This window comes from Callorhinus ursinus, unplaced genomic scaffold, assembly GCF_003265705.2.
Source record: "Callorhinus ursinus isolate GAN/ISIS: 27379988/994484 unplaced genomic scaffold, GSC_fseal_2.0 scaffold8, whole genome shotgun sequence".
NCBI lineage: Eukaryota > Metazoa > Chordata > Mammalia > Carnivora > Otariidae > Callorhinus > Callorhinus ursinus.
In genome coordinates, this window is record NW_027397070.1 from 13,689,503 (window position 1) to 13,705,457 (window position 15,955).

Sequence of the window (15,955 nt, forward strand, 5' to 3'; positions counted from 1 at the left end):
AATTGTGTAGAGATAATTTTTGAAGTATCAAAATAGGTTTTGTTCTTGAATAAACTGTTTCCCCTTAATAACTGTACATAATTGTATAATTAGAATTTATGATCATATCAGCTGAGCTGCTAGTCTCTCCTTATGGTGCTGTACAGCAAACATCCATGATCTCAACCTCTCCTAGGCAATCACCAGTTCTCCTGAAGCCATGTATAGGTGTATTCATAAACCAGCAGCATCACTGCACCACCTAGAAAAGAAAAGAGCTGGTTTTTATCTCAAATCCTGCAAACTAGTGTCATTTTCCCCCACTGGGTTTCTGAATCTGTGAAGTCCCATGCAGCCTATCAGGCAGGGGCTATGTAGACTTCTCAGTCCCTGGGCTCTAATACATCGATATAAAGCCATTGTGGAAAATTCTCAGAGCAAAATCAAGACCATCTTGAGTCTCCAAATACATTTTTTCCCCATGAGTTTCTGTAACTTTCATCATTTCTCCATCAGATTCTTTTTCAGGCACTTTTAATTTTTAAAAGTAAATAAATATAGACACATTCAGTCATGTAAGGGCATGTGGCGTTCCTGCAAACAGAAACCATTCATACTTTTCATATGTAGGCAAAGGATTTATCTTTTTCAGTCCATAATTAGCATTATCCTAGCTGCATTCAAGAAGGAAAGCTCTAAGAGGGTGCTTGATAGATGAGTCTGATTTTTTCTAATAGCCTTCAAAGTGGATTGCAATGTGAAAAATAGCTTCAGAATATTTTAAAATATGTGTATTACAAAATATAGCTAGCTTTCAACCTCCTTTTGCTTTTATTCCTTTTATTTGCCTCAGATATGAGTGGATTGCACTTGAAAATTTAGTGGTGGGGTTTGGGTGTCACAGACCAGTATTTGTCTTGAAAGGTCAACAGGACTATGACACAGAAAAACAAACACCAAGGTTGCAGAATACCTAGAAATCGAGAGAGGCCTTTGCATGTGTGTTCTACCTGATGCAATAAAATGGCACATATCCCATGCTCTTTAATGTAATCTATCTATCCTCTCGTGTCTGTGTAAAAAATATTACAAAATCAAAATGTGGACAAATATCCTGAGCACAACCTCAAGATGACTTGGCTGCATGAACAGAAGATTGACTTCTGATGAAAAAAAAATAACTTGATTTTGATCTTAGTTATTTTGTACACACTGCCGTTTGTGTGTGTGTGTGTGTGTGTGTGTGTTTTAATCTACAGACCACACATGTTTGTGTAACCTTATACCAAAGATAATTATCTGCCTGTTTTCATTTTTAACCCATGAAGATACTCTATTAGACCCCTCTCAGCTGCCGTAACCCTCTTGGCACTCTGGCAAACAAAAAAAGACCCACTAACAGAGGGTTATCAATACCTATGTAATTGCAGTGTTTACTTTTATTAACTGTTCTCAACGTAAGACAAGAACATGCAGAATTGGGTTAGTTTTCAGCCTGGTGATATTTGGAGTTTAAACCACAGACTTCAAGAGCCTCCTTTCATGGCAGGTGACTGATTGTGAGCAACACAGAGCTGCCGAGGCTGTTATAAAAAGAAGATGGGATGGATGCTTCCTACAATGAAGGATGAAAATCCCAGATTTACCCTTTCTTTCACTTTTTTACTCTCTCTTTGAAAAAAAAAATCTTATCCTTAAGTCAAATGTCATGCTTTTCCGTCCACCTCTCTTTCCTTTAAAGCTGCTGGGACTTGCATGTTTGGAGGACTTACATGTGAGTGGAGGCCAGGTCCCTGAAGCAGATTTCCAGTCATTCACAGTTTTGTTTAGCCTGGACGGTCCACTCACAACAGCCCTTTTCATTGTATTTACCACCACAGCAACTCAGGATACCTCATGCAAACACATTTAAAAAGCCAACCAAACATTTGCAAGCCTCTAACAAAACTTGGGGTCAGATTATTTAAGAGTTTTGGATTAAGGTTCCAGTCAATTACTGTTTTAGGTAAACTCTCTCTGATCACCACTCTTTTCAGGCCCATCCCCTCCTGAGAAAGCTGGGTTAGGGTCATTCCTATGATTTTCTCTAACACTAGGTCTACCGTCAGGGTTTTACTGTGTGGTGAAGGGAAAACGCCACCTGGTCGCAGAGAGAGTTGCACAAAATCACCAATATTCTTTGTCATTGGCTTTGTTTTTACACACGGGCCAATGACTAGCAGGAGGCAAGTCTCCATCTCAAATGTGAAGCAAAATCCACGCTTAAATGCCTGGAAAGGCTGGGATAGATGGACCAAGAATTGTGGAAGTGTTTTCTAAATACACGAAAGGGTGAGCTGTCCTCTACCTCAGGATGGTAGAAATGCTGGCTCACTGAGCTGAGATTCCAGGACGGTAAATGTGCCTGTGTGCGAGTGTGGTAGGGCAGCAGGACTGTGGTGGTAAAAGGGAGGAAGGGAAGGGGAGAGGGGCGAGGGGTAGGGGACGCTTCTGGGAGAGGACACCAGGACACCTAAGGAGGTGAGTGTGGCTGGCACCTACTCCTGTACTGAGACACAGGATTGCTTATAATCCAAGACTGTTTGCCTAGGTGGTTGGGTCTGCAGCAGTTACGTTCCTATCTATTTACATAGAGGCAGCTGACTCTCCCTGTGGGAATGGCAGCCGGTTTTTTGTGGGCTGGCGTCTGCAGGTAAGGCCCTGAGCCAGGAGCCTCCACCATCATGCTGACAGACACGGGGAAGGTGAGCGCCAGACTGCCCTGCCACCACTCCCTGGGCGCTACACTCACCGCAGCCCTCCCGGGGGACCGTGAAGACAAGAAGTTCTTGAGCCTCGCTTCGTGGAGGCAAGTTACCCTTCTTTTTTGTTTTTGAAATGAAGTTGAGGCAGGAACAAGAATGAACTGTGGTGGGGGGGCACCAGGAGAGTTTTATGGGCTCAGTGAAAATCCTCCCCCAGAGCCTCCTTGCTCACTCAAACTCCAACTGGCTGGGGAGCCTTTCCTATTGACTTAAGCTGGGCTTTGGCTTCTGCCAGCCTCCAGCAAAGTCTTAAACAGTACCTTATAAACAAAGGTGGAAAACATTTCTAATGGATGCCTTCAGTGTCTTGAATACTCGTAGATAGCTTTATATCCTCCTGTTTTCCATCTTTGACAGTGTGATCAACATACCATGTTGCTGATCGACACAAGAAGAAAAGAGACAGCAGAACAACAAAGAAGGAAGGATAGAAGTAATAAGGACATCATTACCTGGTCCAAGCCTCATAATCTTGGGAAGCAGGCCTTTGTACAAAGCTAAAATCCTATAATAAGAAGGGAAAGAGCAACATTTTTAATTCTTAATTCTGAAATTAATTCTGAATTCTGAAAATAGAACGGACCAGATTTATTGAGATGTTGACCCAGCATCTACAAGAAAATTTATTTGAAATCACACATATCCCAGACCAGGCAATATCTGGCTATATATTTTCTGCAGCAAACTGGACAAAGGGAAAGAGTTAATGAATTCTTTATTGCCCAAGCTATGCTGATCATGTCCAACCAGAAATATGACTTTCCTCAGCAAGATGGTTTTTGCTATGAGCACAGGTCTTACTTTCAAGACAGCTATGTATATGGACAAAATGACTTTTGTAATGGAATTTAAAAGACCACAAACTCAGTCTTCACAAAAGGAAAGATGACATAGTGTAGATCGAAATAATAAAATATTACTCGTTTACTTGAGAATAAGATCTGAGTGAGGCGGGATGAAGAGACAGATGTAACACTTAAAAAAAAAGACTAGCCGAAAAAACATGTACTTCAGATGTTTGAAAGAAAGCTACTTGCACAGAACTCTCATGTTTAATTCTCCCAGGGGACTCTAATGAGGTGACATTTTGATTAGATTTACAGTTAGAAGACAATCATTCTCCTGCCCACGTGTTAACAGGGTGTATTATAGCATATTATGCAAACTGACAAGAAAAAGGTTCATCTGAAGATTCTAAGATAAACATGCAGCAGGTTGTATGATGGTGGCCCAAGGTTCTGGATGGTGTAAGAACATGTTGCCAACATTTCATCATTGTGTTATCTCACAAAGTTTATCATTATTCTCTAGAGCTTTTCACACACACACACCCGATTTAGGAGGGGCTTAATGGCGCTCAGCAAAATGGAAGTACGATATGCTTTTAACAGTACTTGAGTCCTGCACATTTATTAAAATAAGAATGTTACCCTTCTTCCTGGTAGACTGTTGCCATTGTTTTAAAACAGGTTCTGTACTTGATCTCTCCAGGAACTGGTTGAGGCCCTTGAATCCTACTTTTGGCAACATCAAAAGGGATGTTAATGACTGAGGCTATTGTGCCCGAGAGAAGACCAATCCCAAATTTTCTCAAAAACTCCAAGGTTGGATCCTAAAAGAAAAGAAGAATAAAGTAACAGAAAGGGAAGCGGAAGCCCCTAAATTGGCTAAACACTATAAAGCAATATGTATTTAAGCAGAGCATTGCACTCCCCGGCACCCTCCTGTTATTCCAGCGGAACACATTAGGATTTCCTAGGCTGGAACTTGTTTTCTTGACAATCCCATTGGCTATGTTTTTACACATGGTCTAAATTGCTGAAGTACACATTTCCTCACACAGGATTTATAAACACAGTTCATAAAGAAAGACTGGTATGGCATATGGGGATGATTTGTATAATTGGGCTTCACAATGTACTTAGTATTACTGTATCAAAACAGGAGAAATCCAAGCACACTATTAGCTAATTGGCCAGAATATTTTACAAATGACAGCAACTTCCACCATGAAGCCTACTAAAATGCTCATTTGTGTGTGGACCCCCAAATGTTAAATTAAATCAAGGCTACTCTTGGTCTGCTGCTATTCCCCTCCAGGTTTTTTGCATTTATTTTCCCGTGTAGCTAGCTGATCCACTGTACTGAGAAGTGCTAGCTTCCTGTTATTAACAAACCAACTTGGGGAGTTTGCAAACCAGCCTGTGACATTCTGTGCATTATAAACAGTAGTAAGTTACTGGACTAATTTGCTGAAGAATTTACAACCTATTGTTCCTGAATCTTATTCTTCCTTCACAGCAAAGGAAGAAAAGAAGAGAGACAGAGGCACCGAGAAAGAGGCAGTGCAGGGGTCGGGGGGGGGGGGGGGTGGGGGGTGTAGGGGGGGTCGTGTGTGTGGAGGGGAAGTGGAGGGGGGAGAGAGAGAGAGAGAAATATTTCTTCTTTCCATTTGAATTTAGGTCCTTCACTTTGGTCTGATTTGATTTTCCACCCCTCCCTGCTCCGCTTTCTGACATCAAAGTATTTAATTAGGTCTTATGTGGGAGTCACTTTCCTTCAGCCTATTTTTGTGCCCAGTGAGCTCACATTATGCTGTGTTATAATGAATTTGCTGGGAAGTTCTCATTATGTTTTCAGCCTCAGTTCTTGCCCTGAAGAGAGGTCATCCCACAAACCATAAGTTGCTGATGGAGACCATCCACCCCTCCCCCACCCCTCCCCTGCCCTTTCTTTTGGTCAGTATTTCAGGAGGATCTTCACACAGGAACAATACAGGGTGGTGCCATGATACCATTTTACCCAGCAGGAGAACCGAAGTGGGGAGACATATTTGATTAAAATAAAAATAAAAAATTTAAGAAATCATGTCTGAGCATTGCATGCTTCTAGCTTCTATGGAAGAAGAAAACTTCTGGAAGCTCTGAAATTTTCAACTGAACCGAGAGCCAGATACCATCACAGAAACCCCTATGTGGCTAAATATAAAAAATGAAGGGTTCGGTAATAATTCTTGGATCTGGGCCATACAGGTGCCGGGTAGGTTTAAAGGGATTTAAAAACCAACAGGGTGTTTCAACAGGAAAAACAATGCAGTGATTGCAGTATGAGTGAGGTGTGTTTAAATAATTCCCCCTTCCCCCCATTTTTTCCCTCTTTTACAAGGAGAGAAAAATGCCTTTATGTTACCCTTCTCCATTATGGCCCAGAAGCAGAACCGGAGCTCGGGAGGATGGCGGGTTCAGAACTGGCTCTGGTTTGTCTGACCTTGCACGAGTCACCAAATCACACAGAGCCCAGTGTCCAGAAGGGATCCGTTTAACCAGCCTTACCTTTGTACTGCATTATCTTTCTGAGAAATAAAAACAAAAATAGCAGTGAAAGTACTATGAATGTTGTATAAGCCTGGCAGAAAATGGCTAGTATTATTATGTAGCCTGTCTTCTAAAGTCTCAAAGCATCCTGTAATAAGATTCTCTTATAGGATCCCTGTGACACAGCCGAGCCCTCCTTTTTGAACTGAGGACAAGGGTGAAAATGACTTGTATGTACATTGTCCTCTTGGGTCGTTCAGGGGACCCCATCAAGCGTGCAGCCTCTCCCATCTCCTGGTGTGGTCACTGAGGCCTAGAGTTGGAGGAGGGGTTCCCTCCTGAGACATTCGATGAGGGTCACTGTGCTTGAGACACTGCTGGATACTAAAGCCCAAGGTCTTCAGCTTATCACAGTCTTCATCTGCACAAGTATGTACTGAGCCAGGGTCTCTATACACCTCCCAGGCTAATAGTAAGGTCCCACAGCGGTTCCCCAAACCAGATGTGCATCACATTCACCTGAGAGCTTTACAAAGAATGGATGCCTGGGTCCCACCTCAGGTTTCCAGATCAAAATCCCACGGGAAAGGGCCTGAAAGTTATTTTAGAAGATCTGCAGGACTTCTGAAGCTGCTGGGCTGAGGACCCATGTCCAGGCATCAGTGATTTTGATATTCCTTGCAGACAAAACAGATGGTCAGTTGCTCCCCTTCTGGGAATTCTAGGAAGGACAAAAGTCTTCTTGGGACAGCCAGGAGGTATTCCTCACCCTCTGGGCCCTGGGCCCCCAGCCAGTTTCTTCCTCGGAGCCCATGGTCTGCTCTATGCAGCAATCCTGCCTGGGGTTGGGTGTGCCCTCTCAGCTTGCCTCTGTTTGTTTGTTTGTTTGTTTTTTGCTACGTGTCATCAACCATTCTCAAAATGCAGCCTCTCACACACTTCTGCCCCGGGTACCCTTCTGGCTACTGCCAACTGCTCTGGCTTTAGTTCAGGTACCCAACACCTTACCAGGTTATATTTGTTTTTTGCTCTCTATTATCTATTCACAGTGGCACCAGCTCTCTTTTTGGAAAAACAGATCTGCCTGTGGTATCAAAGACCCTCAATCCTTCCCCGCTGCACGATGAGTAAAGCCAAAGCTCCTCACTTGGCCTTTGGTTTCTTTCCCACAACGTGTTTCCAACTTCTCTCTCTGGCCGCAAGCTCGATACCTCGCCCCCGCCCCTATACTATAGTCACACTTGTTAAATCATAATTATGCAAACTTAAACCAAACACTTTTCTAAGTCTTTTCTTCAAACTACTTCCACAGCCTATAAAGTCCTTCTCCATTATAGTCACCTGTCGCAGTCCCACTCCTCCTTTAGGGGCCAGCTAAAAATCCCCCCCTGCCCAGGAGACTTTAACGGATCCCTGTTAAAATTAATTTCTCTCTCCTGTATTCTTGAACCTCTGTATGAACCACAATCATTGCCCTTGCCAAGGCTCACTTTGTGTTTGGTATATTTTTGCATACATCTATTTTCCCTGCTGGGCTGTGAGTTGGCATAGCATAGGAACATGTGTTACTCCTCTTTGTGTCATCTATTAGTGTACACAGTAGGTGCTAAATCAATGTCTGCTGATTGGTCTATCAATGTATTTATTTACTTTTGTAGAAATAGTGAGAATCAGGCTTTACCCTTAATCACTATTTCTCAAGACTCAGCATCTTTTAGCCTAGAAACAAACCCCTATTAGAACTTTACATTTCTATCTTTCTGCCAGGAGGCATTAACATGGGGACATGACAAGACTTTGGACATTTGCAAAGTGGAGTATTTCAGGGCAAGTAAATTGAGACTCTCAGGTCACAGAGCCAGGCCTGGGCTTGCTAGATCCGATTGCTCAGTGACTCACAGAGAGAACCATGATATGGCAGCCTGTGACCAGATTTTAGCAGAAGAATGTGATGGGAGTAGAGTAAGGTCTTGAACTGTTACACTTAGGGCTCTTCTTTCTTATACTTCCTGATCTTTCCTTAGTAGGGAGAGGCATCCACTTGCCTCAAGAATGAGAGTTTATTGTAACAAGACTATGAAGAGAGAAAAAAAGGTATTATTTAGTGTTTCTGGTTATCAAATTATGCCTTTTCATGTATTACATCAGCTAATCCTCAAAAACTTTGATGCAAGAATATTATTATTATTTTTTTTAAATTTTTTAAGTTTTTAAAAAAGTTTTTTAGATGCAAGAATATTATTATTCTTGTTTTAAAAATGAGTTAACTGAAAGGTTAAGTATAAGAAGGGACTTTTTGTTACATCCACGTGAACCCAAGACTTTGCCTTAGGGCATAGTTTTTCTATTGATACTCCTCAGTGTCAGTGGGTGGGCTGGTGGGAGAGGTGTCCCAGCACCTCCTAAAATTCTAAGCAATGTTTCTGTGTATGTGTATATGGGCTTTTCTGTAGAGAGTGTCTGTAGGTTTGATCAGGCTCATAAAAGCTTAAAAACAACTTCACAAAACTATTTACCCTACCAATAAATTTATAAAAAAGAGGGGAGTTCAGGGTTGAAAACATTGGGGCTGAAAAAAGAAAATCCTAATTTTCACAGGGGTTATCAGGCAATTCAACTTCATGAAAAGATTTCTGCACACATTCCTGCCCTGGCATTGGGTTCTCATACCTCAACCATTTCTATGAACTCAGTGGTTCTCAAAGTGTGGTGCTGGAACCACCATCATCAGTACCATGTGGGAACTTATTAGAAATACAAATTGGGGTTCTACCCCAGGCCTACTGATGGAGATGGAGCCCAGCAATCTTTTTAAACAGTCCTCCAAATTTAGTCTGATGGATACTAAAGTCTGAGAACCCCTGGTTAACAGGAAGATTATGGTTCAACTCTTTGTATCCTTGCGTTGGTTAAGTGGCACTGGGATGCTCTGGATATGCTGGGAGGGATCTTAAAGCTTTCTTTGGGGGCGCCTGGGTGGCTCAGTCGTTAGGCGTCTGCCTTCGGCTCAGGTCATGGTCCCAGGGTCCTGGGATTGAGCCCCGCGTCAGGTTCCCTGCTTGGCGGGAAGCCTGCTTTCCCTCTCCCACTCCCCCTGCTTGTGTTCCCTCTCTCACTGTGCCTCTCTCTGTCAAATTAATAAATAAAAAAAACTTTAATAAAGCTTTCTTTGGTGGAAACGGGGCTTTGTTTCTTTAAGGCTGCAGAACTGAAAGTGATGTTGTTAACTCTTATCAGCCTCTCCTACCCCTAGGCCAGTCCAGAGCAAGAATGCACACTTGTGAGGTTTTGGGTATGAGTGATACCTGTCACCTAATCTGAATGGATCATTCTGTACCAGCTATCAGTGAATCACTCAAGCATTTCTGTCAATGATAATAACACATCACAATGAAATTAATAGCAAAAGTAAGTAGAAACAAAATAATATATATTTTATAATATTTATATTATTTTTCATAACTTTCATTATGAGAAATAATGATACTATTAATACTTATTGTCAGACACCATCTTATATGCAAAAATATATACAGAACATGTATATTATATAAGAACCCTATGGATTAAGTATGCAACACCATTTTACAGATAAGGACATATGACTGAGAAAGTTAAGTCAGTTGTCCAGAATCACACTGCTTATAAGAGGTGGAGCCTGGACTTGAACTAAGGTTCTTCTGATTTGCAACCATATGCTCATAACCATTATATGATATTGTTTCTATCTGTCATTCATTTATTGTTTATTCATTCAACAAACATTTATTGGATGTCTATATATGCCTAGTCCTACACTGGGTGCTAGAGTTGAATGTGGAGGTAAATGATCCAGAGAGGGATTGGGGTGGGTGTAATATTAAGTATCACGGTACAATGTGATAAGTAATGAAGTGGGGGTGTGAACAAAGTGCAGGGGAAACATGCAATAGGGAGAAGGAAGTTACTCCTGGGCTTTCACTATCAAAGTCCTGTGAGATAGTACCTAGCTTCTCTGCCTCTTAAAAACTTAGTCACTTCCTGATCTATGTGTCCAATACCCCAATTTCTTTAGGGATGCCCAAAAAACTGGTATCTTTCTTGCCAGTCTTGGAGTTCTGACAGGTCCAGTGCAATCTAGCTACCTGGGGGAGAAATGAAGTGTCATAGCCCTCTTGTTGCTCAGCAGAGAGAGAGCAGACAAAAATGGCAGCTGCCTGCTTCTCCCTGAGGAAACCACATACTATTAAACAACCAACTGAGGGACACCTGCGTAGCTCAGTTGATTAAGCATCTGCCTTTGGCTCAGGCCATGATCTTAGCGTCCTGGGATCGAGCCTCGTGTTCTTGGGCTCCCTGCTCAGTGGGGAGTCTGCTTCTTCCTCTCCCTCTGCCCCTCCCCCTGCTTGTGCTCTGTCTCTCTCTCTCAAATAAATGAAATCTTTAAAAAAAAAGAAAGGAAATAAACAACCAATTGGTCAAAAGGAAATTAGAAAATACTTTCAGACAAATATAAATGAAAAGACAATATAGATTAAATGAAAATACAAAACCTATGGGATGCAGTAAAAGAAGTATTCAGAGGTAATTTCATAGTGATAAACACATTAAAAAAGATCTCAAATAAACAACCTAATTTTACAGCTTGAGGAGCTAGAAGAAAAACTCAGTCCAAAATTAGCAGAAGGAAGGTAAAATAAAGATTAAAGCAGGGATAAATAGAGACTAGAAAAAATAAAAAAACAATCAATGACATTGAGTTCATTTTTTTGAAAAGATAAAAATGACAAACCCTTAGCAAGACTAATTAAGACAAGAAGAGAGGACTCAAATACAACAGAAATGAAAGAAGAGATGTTACAATTGACATCACAGAACTAAAAAGGAATGAGACTACTAAGAATATTTATATGTCAACAAACTGGACAACCCAGAAAAAATGGATTAATTCCTAGAAACATACAACCTACCAAGACTAAATTGTGAAGAAATAGAAAGTTTGAATAAACTTATAACTAGTATGGAGATTTAATCAGCAATCAAGGATCTCACAACAAAGGAAAGCCCAGGACCAGATGGTTTCACATTGTTGCTACCAAATATATAAAGAAGAATTAAAGAAGACACAAACAAATACAGACATCCCATGTTCATGGATTGAAATAATTAGTATTGTTAAAATTTCCATAATACCCAAAGTGATCTACAGATTCAATGCAATCCTTATAAAAATCCAATGGCATTCTTTATAGAAATAGAAAAAAATTCTACAATTCATATGAAATCACAAAAGACTACAAATAGCCAAATCAATCCTGAGAAAGAAGAATAAACCTGGAGGAATCACACTTCCTGATTTCAAAGTATATCACAAAGCTATAGTAATCAAAACAGTATGGGGCAGGCATAAAGACAGACATAGACTAGTGGGACATAACAGTGAGCCCAGAAATAAATCCAAGCATATATGGCTGACTAATATTCAACAAGGGTGCCAAGCCAATTGGGAAAGAATAGTCTTTGATGGTGCTGGAAAAACTGAAAATCCACATGCAGAGGAATGAAATTGAGCCCATATATTATACCATACACAAAAATAAATTCAAAATGGATCAAAGACTTAAATTTGAGACCTGAAACCACAAAACTCCTAGAAGAAAACATGAGAAAAGCTTCATGACGTTGGTGTTAGCAATGACTTGATACCAAAAGCACAGGCAACAAAACCAAAAATAGACAAATAGGATTATGTCAAACTAAAAAGCTTCTAAACAGCAAAGGAAACAAAAGAGTGAAAAGGCAACCTCAGGAATGGGAGAAAATATTTGGAAACCATGTATCTGATAAGGAGTTCATATATAAAATATATAAGGAACTCCTACAACTCAATACCAAGAAAACTAATAAGCTGATTAAAAAATGGGCAGGGCACCTGGGTGGCTCAGTTAAGTGTCTGACTCTTGATTCGGCTCAGGTCATGATCTCAGGGTTGTGGGATAGAACCCTGAGTCGGGTTCTGTGCTGGGCACGGAGCCTGCTTAAGATTCTCTCCGTCCTTCTCCTCTGTACCTCCCCCCACACCCCCTGCACACACATACTCTCTCTCAAAAATAAAATAAAATAAATTTAAAAAAAGAATGGGCAAAGGACTTGAATAGACATTCTTCCAAAGAAGACATACAAATGGCCAATAGGTATGTGAAGACATGCTCAACATCACTAATTACCTGGGAAATGTAGACCAAAACCACAATGAGACATCACTCCATATCTGTCAGAACGGCTATTATCAAAAAATAAAAGGCAACAAGTGTTGGCAAGGATGGGGAGAAATTGGAATCCTCATACACTGTTGGTGGAGGTTCGAAATGGTGTAGCCTTTATGAAAAACAGTATAGAGTTCTTCCAAAATTAAAAATACAACTATGATATGTCCTAGCAATCTAACTTTTGGATATTTATCCAACGGAACTGAAATCAGGATGTCAAAGATATATCACTATTATGTTCATGGCAGCACTATTCACAAAAACCAAGATTTGGAAACAACCTAAATGTCATTGACAGAAGAACAGATAAAGCAAACGTGGCCTATGCATACAGTGAAATACTGTTCGCCTTTACAAAGGACACTTTGCAGTATGTGACAACATGGATGAAAGTTGAGGATGCTATGTTAAGTGAAATGAGTCAGTCACAGAAAGACAAATACTTCATGATTCCACTTATATGAGGTACCTAAAATAGTCAAATTCATAGAAGTGAAGAGTGGAATGGTGGTTGCCAGGGGCTTGGGGGACGGGGAAATGGGGAGTTACTAATCAAGTTTCAGTTAAGCAAGATGAATAAGCTCTAGAGATCTGCTTTACAACACTGTACCTATAGTCAACAGTAATGTATTGTGCACTTAAAAATTTGCTGAGGGTAGATCTTATGTTAAGTGTTCTTACTATAATAAAATAAAAAGGAAAAAAATTTGAGGGAAAAATATGTCATTTAGCCTAAGTAAAATATTTAGGATGGGTCACACCTTAATTGTGTAAAGGGATATTAATGTTGATGAAAAATCTATCTTGTTATTAAAAATTTCCAACTTACTTCCATAATTTGTTCCAACTGTCATCAATCAGGAAAATTCCTGTGTTCCTAACCCACCTTCCTCACGCAAAAGCCTGAACTATTTTACTCCAATTTTTTGCTCAATTGCAAGGGCAATCAACTGTCACCATTCTTGATGTAATTCATCATGATTTAAGAACCGTTATTGAACTAACCTTTTCTTCCTCATGCTTAAAAACACAGTTCCTTTAAAATATTTATTTATTAGTATGTATTACTTCCCCATCCACAGATGAGTTTTACTCTTTTCCTCTAAATATTTTCCAATTTTTCTTATAAAATATGGTGCTTTAAACTGGAGCTAAGTAGCCTGAAACGTTAATGTATATTACATGCATTGACCTTATTCTGTGATAGCAATACAAAAGCCAATATTCATAGTTTTAAAAAATTATTTAATTCCCCTGCAAACATTTTTAAGGCTGATGTTAACATTTCATCTCACAAATGAGAAAACAGAGACAGAGAAAATGTATAACTTGCCAAAGAGACATGGCTAACTAGGTAAGAACCAGAATTTGGAATTAATACCAGGTCTCTTTCTAGAACTCTCTGGCTGTTTCCATCACACTGCAATCCTGTGTGAGTGCGGAGCTGCAGAGATGTGTTTACCAGTCCCTCTTTAGGAAGATCAATGAGTTTCCCTGACAGGACATATTATTTATAGGCTCTCCACAGCTTAACGAGAAACACTAATAAGTGATCCCAAAACATTGGTGGCCATGATGTTCCACAACCTTTAAAAAGTCAACAAAAGGTACCAAGTCATCAGAAATGAGATATGACTCAAAATAGTTAAAAATCAACATACTACATATTTGTAACTAATTTAACCATCTCATGCAAACATTATATTCACAGCTAAAGACAGTACCAGTAATTTAAGGCAATGGCACTTAAGAAGTTAATATGCAGAGAGGCAAAATGTCTTGATCAAAAGAAGCATATGCCTCTCCTTTTACCTTGCCTGGCATGGGCTTTGATGTCTTGCTGCTTAGTGACTGGCAGCTGGCTGCTAGCTTGATAAACAGAGAACCTTTGCCCATCTCACAGGCCTTTGTGATTAGGGTCTGGCGTCCATAAGAAGACATTCCACACAGAGACATGCCAGAAGGCGGGAAGGGTAAGGAAGATGGGGGAAGGAAGATTTGCTAGCTAGTGAGGACTAGGGGTGGTGAGGGAGACTGGCCAGGAAGCGTGTTGCTCCCTACAAAGCAAGGTTGAGCAGAGTGTAGCAATGGGCTTTTCACTTCAAGGAGCTCAGCACGAATATTCACATTAAAGCCTAGTCACAGAATCTTCCTACCTCATCAGCCAAAATTAAATTTCCTTTGCTCCCTGCAATTCACGTACCCTTTAATTTCTCCTGGTATCACACTGCATCTGAGATCCTCTCTGACTAGTTTTGACCAAACTTGAAGTCAGTATACCCTGGCTGTCCTAGACAGTCTTCAGTAAACACAGGGAGAGGAATGTTCTCCATTCAGGATTGGCTTTGGTTGATGCTAGATTGGATTTATTGTTGCTTGTCAAAAACTGCTAAAATACGTTTGCCATTTGAAGAACTAAAATTATTGTTCAGAAGGGACCGAAAGAGATTGCTTATGCTTTGGGTAAGACAAAGACAATATGGCGGTCCTACAAAGAGTCACATGATTTTCAGGGTATCACAAATTACTTCTTGACAGAACTCTTTTATTCTGCTTCCTCTTCCCCCAAGTAGGCTAATAAACTGTTTGATGGTGAGCACATCACGACCATAACAGGATGACTCAAAAGGGATTGAACATTTTAATAAATCTGTTACTCAGTTATTAGATTATACATAATAAACATTTGGTCAAAACCAATTTTAGTGGGCTCCCTCACAGTTATTTCCATAATCTTACAAATGGTCAGTCTGTGCTAACAGCACACATTCTATACTTTAATTCATTTTATTCCTTTTGTAGCACATCACCATCAGCGGTTGAAGGGCTGGTTGTGACGCAGCCTTTCATTCCCTCAAGGCTGCCAAGCAAGAGGTGATACAAACATGAAGTTCGCAATGTACTCTCACGTGAAACATGTGAAAGGCAACACTTCTGAAAGTTTAATTTCCTTTTAAATCACCCTGCACGCTTTGATTTTAGAAAGTTACTTGAAAAAGTCTCCCATGTTATTCTGATTAATAAGACACTGAATTAATAAGAACTGAAAGGAGGATGGATGAAAGTACAGCTGGACATCTGCATCTGTGAAAGTGTGTCCATAAGACAGCCTGAAAACGGGCTGGATGAACTTGGGTGAAGACGTGGAAGGCCTGCTCTCGGATCCTCAGGTGACCCAGACTAGGAGGGGAAGCTAGAATGACAGATGAGGGGCCCTCAGCATGAAAATTTATCATTCTAAGCTCTAGCACTGGACTGAACCCCCAGGATTACATTTAAGCATAGTGAATACAAACTGCACAAGTTCAAGATGAGGGAGACTCGACTTGTTGGCACTTCATGTAATCTGGGGATTTTAATTGACCACAGAGTTTTATACATACCAACATCTTGATGTAAAAGCAACACCCATTCTCTTTCCCCTCTACCCTGACAAATCCCCCAAGAATTCATCTCTGTACAATCTTTGGCTGCATTAAGAAAGGCGTGTATTCAGATCACAGGAAGGGTTGAGACTACTGTACTCTGAGTTGACTGACAACTGTAGTATTATGTCCAGTTTTGACACTGACATTGACAAATCTGATGCATCTATAGTGGGAGAGATAGA

General features: G+C 40.5%; 1 protein-coding gene across 2 annotated transcripts in view; it reads right to left on the bottom strand.

Moving 5' to 3' along the window:
- Positions 1 to 33: 33 nt before the first annotated feature.
- SLC25A21 (solute carrier family 25 member 21) overlaps positions 34 to 15,955 on the bottom strand; it is a 471,007-nt gene continuing 455,085 nt past the window's right edge. For both annotated transcript variants that reach the window (XM_073895108.1, XM_073895109.1), the window contains 3 exons: positions 4,214 to 4,395; positions 3,236 to 3,288; positions 34 to 241 (listed from right to left, as the gene is read on the bottom strand). In XM_073895108.1, the coding sequence (XP_073751209.1) occupies positions 180 to 241; positions 3,236 to 3,288; positions 4,214 to 4,395 (297 nt within the window). In that variant the 3' untranslated portion in view covers positions 34 to 179. The remainder of the gene's footprint in view (positions 242 to 3,235; positions 3,289 to 4,213; positions 4,396 to 15,955) is intronic.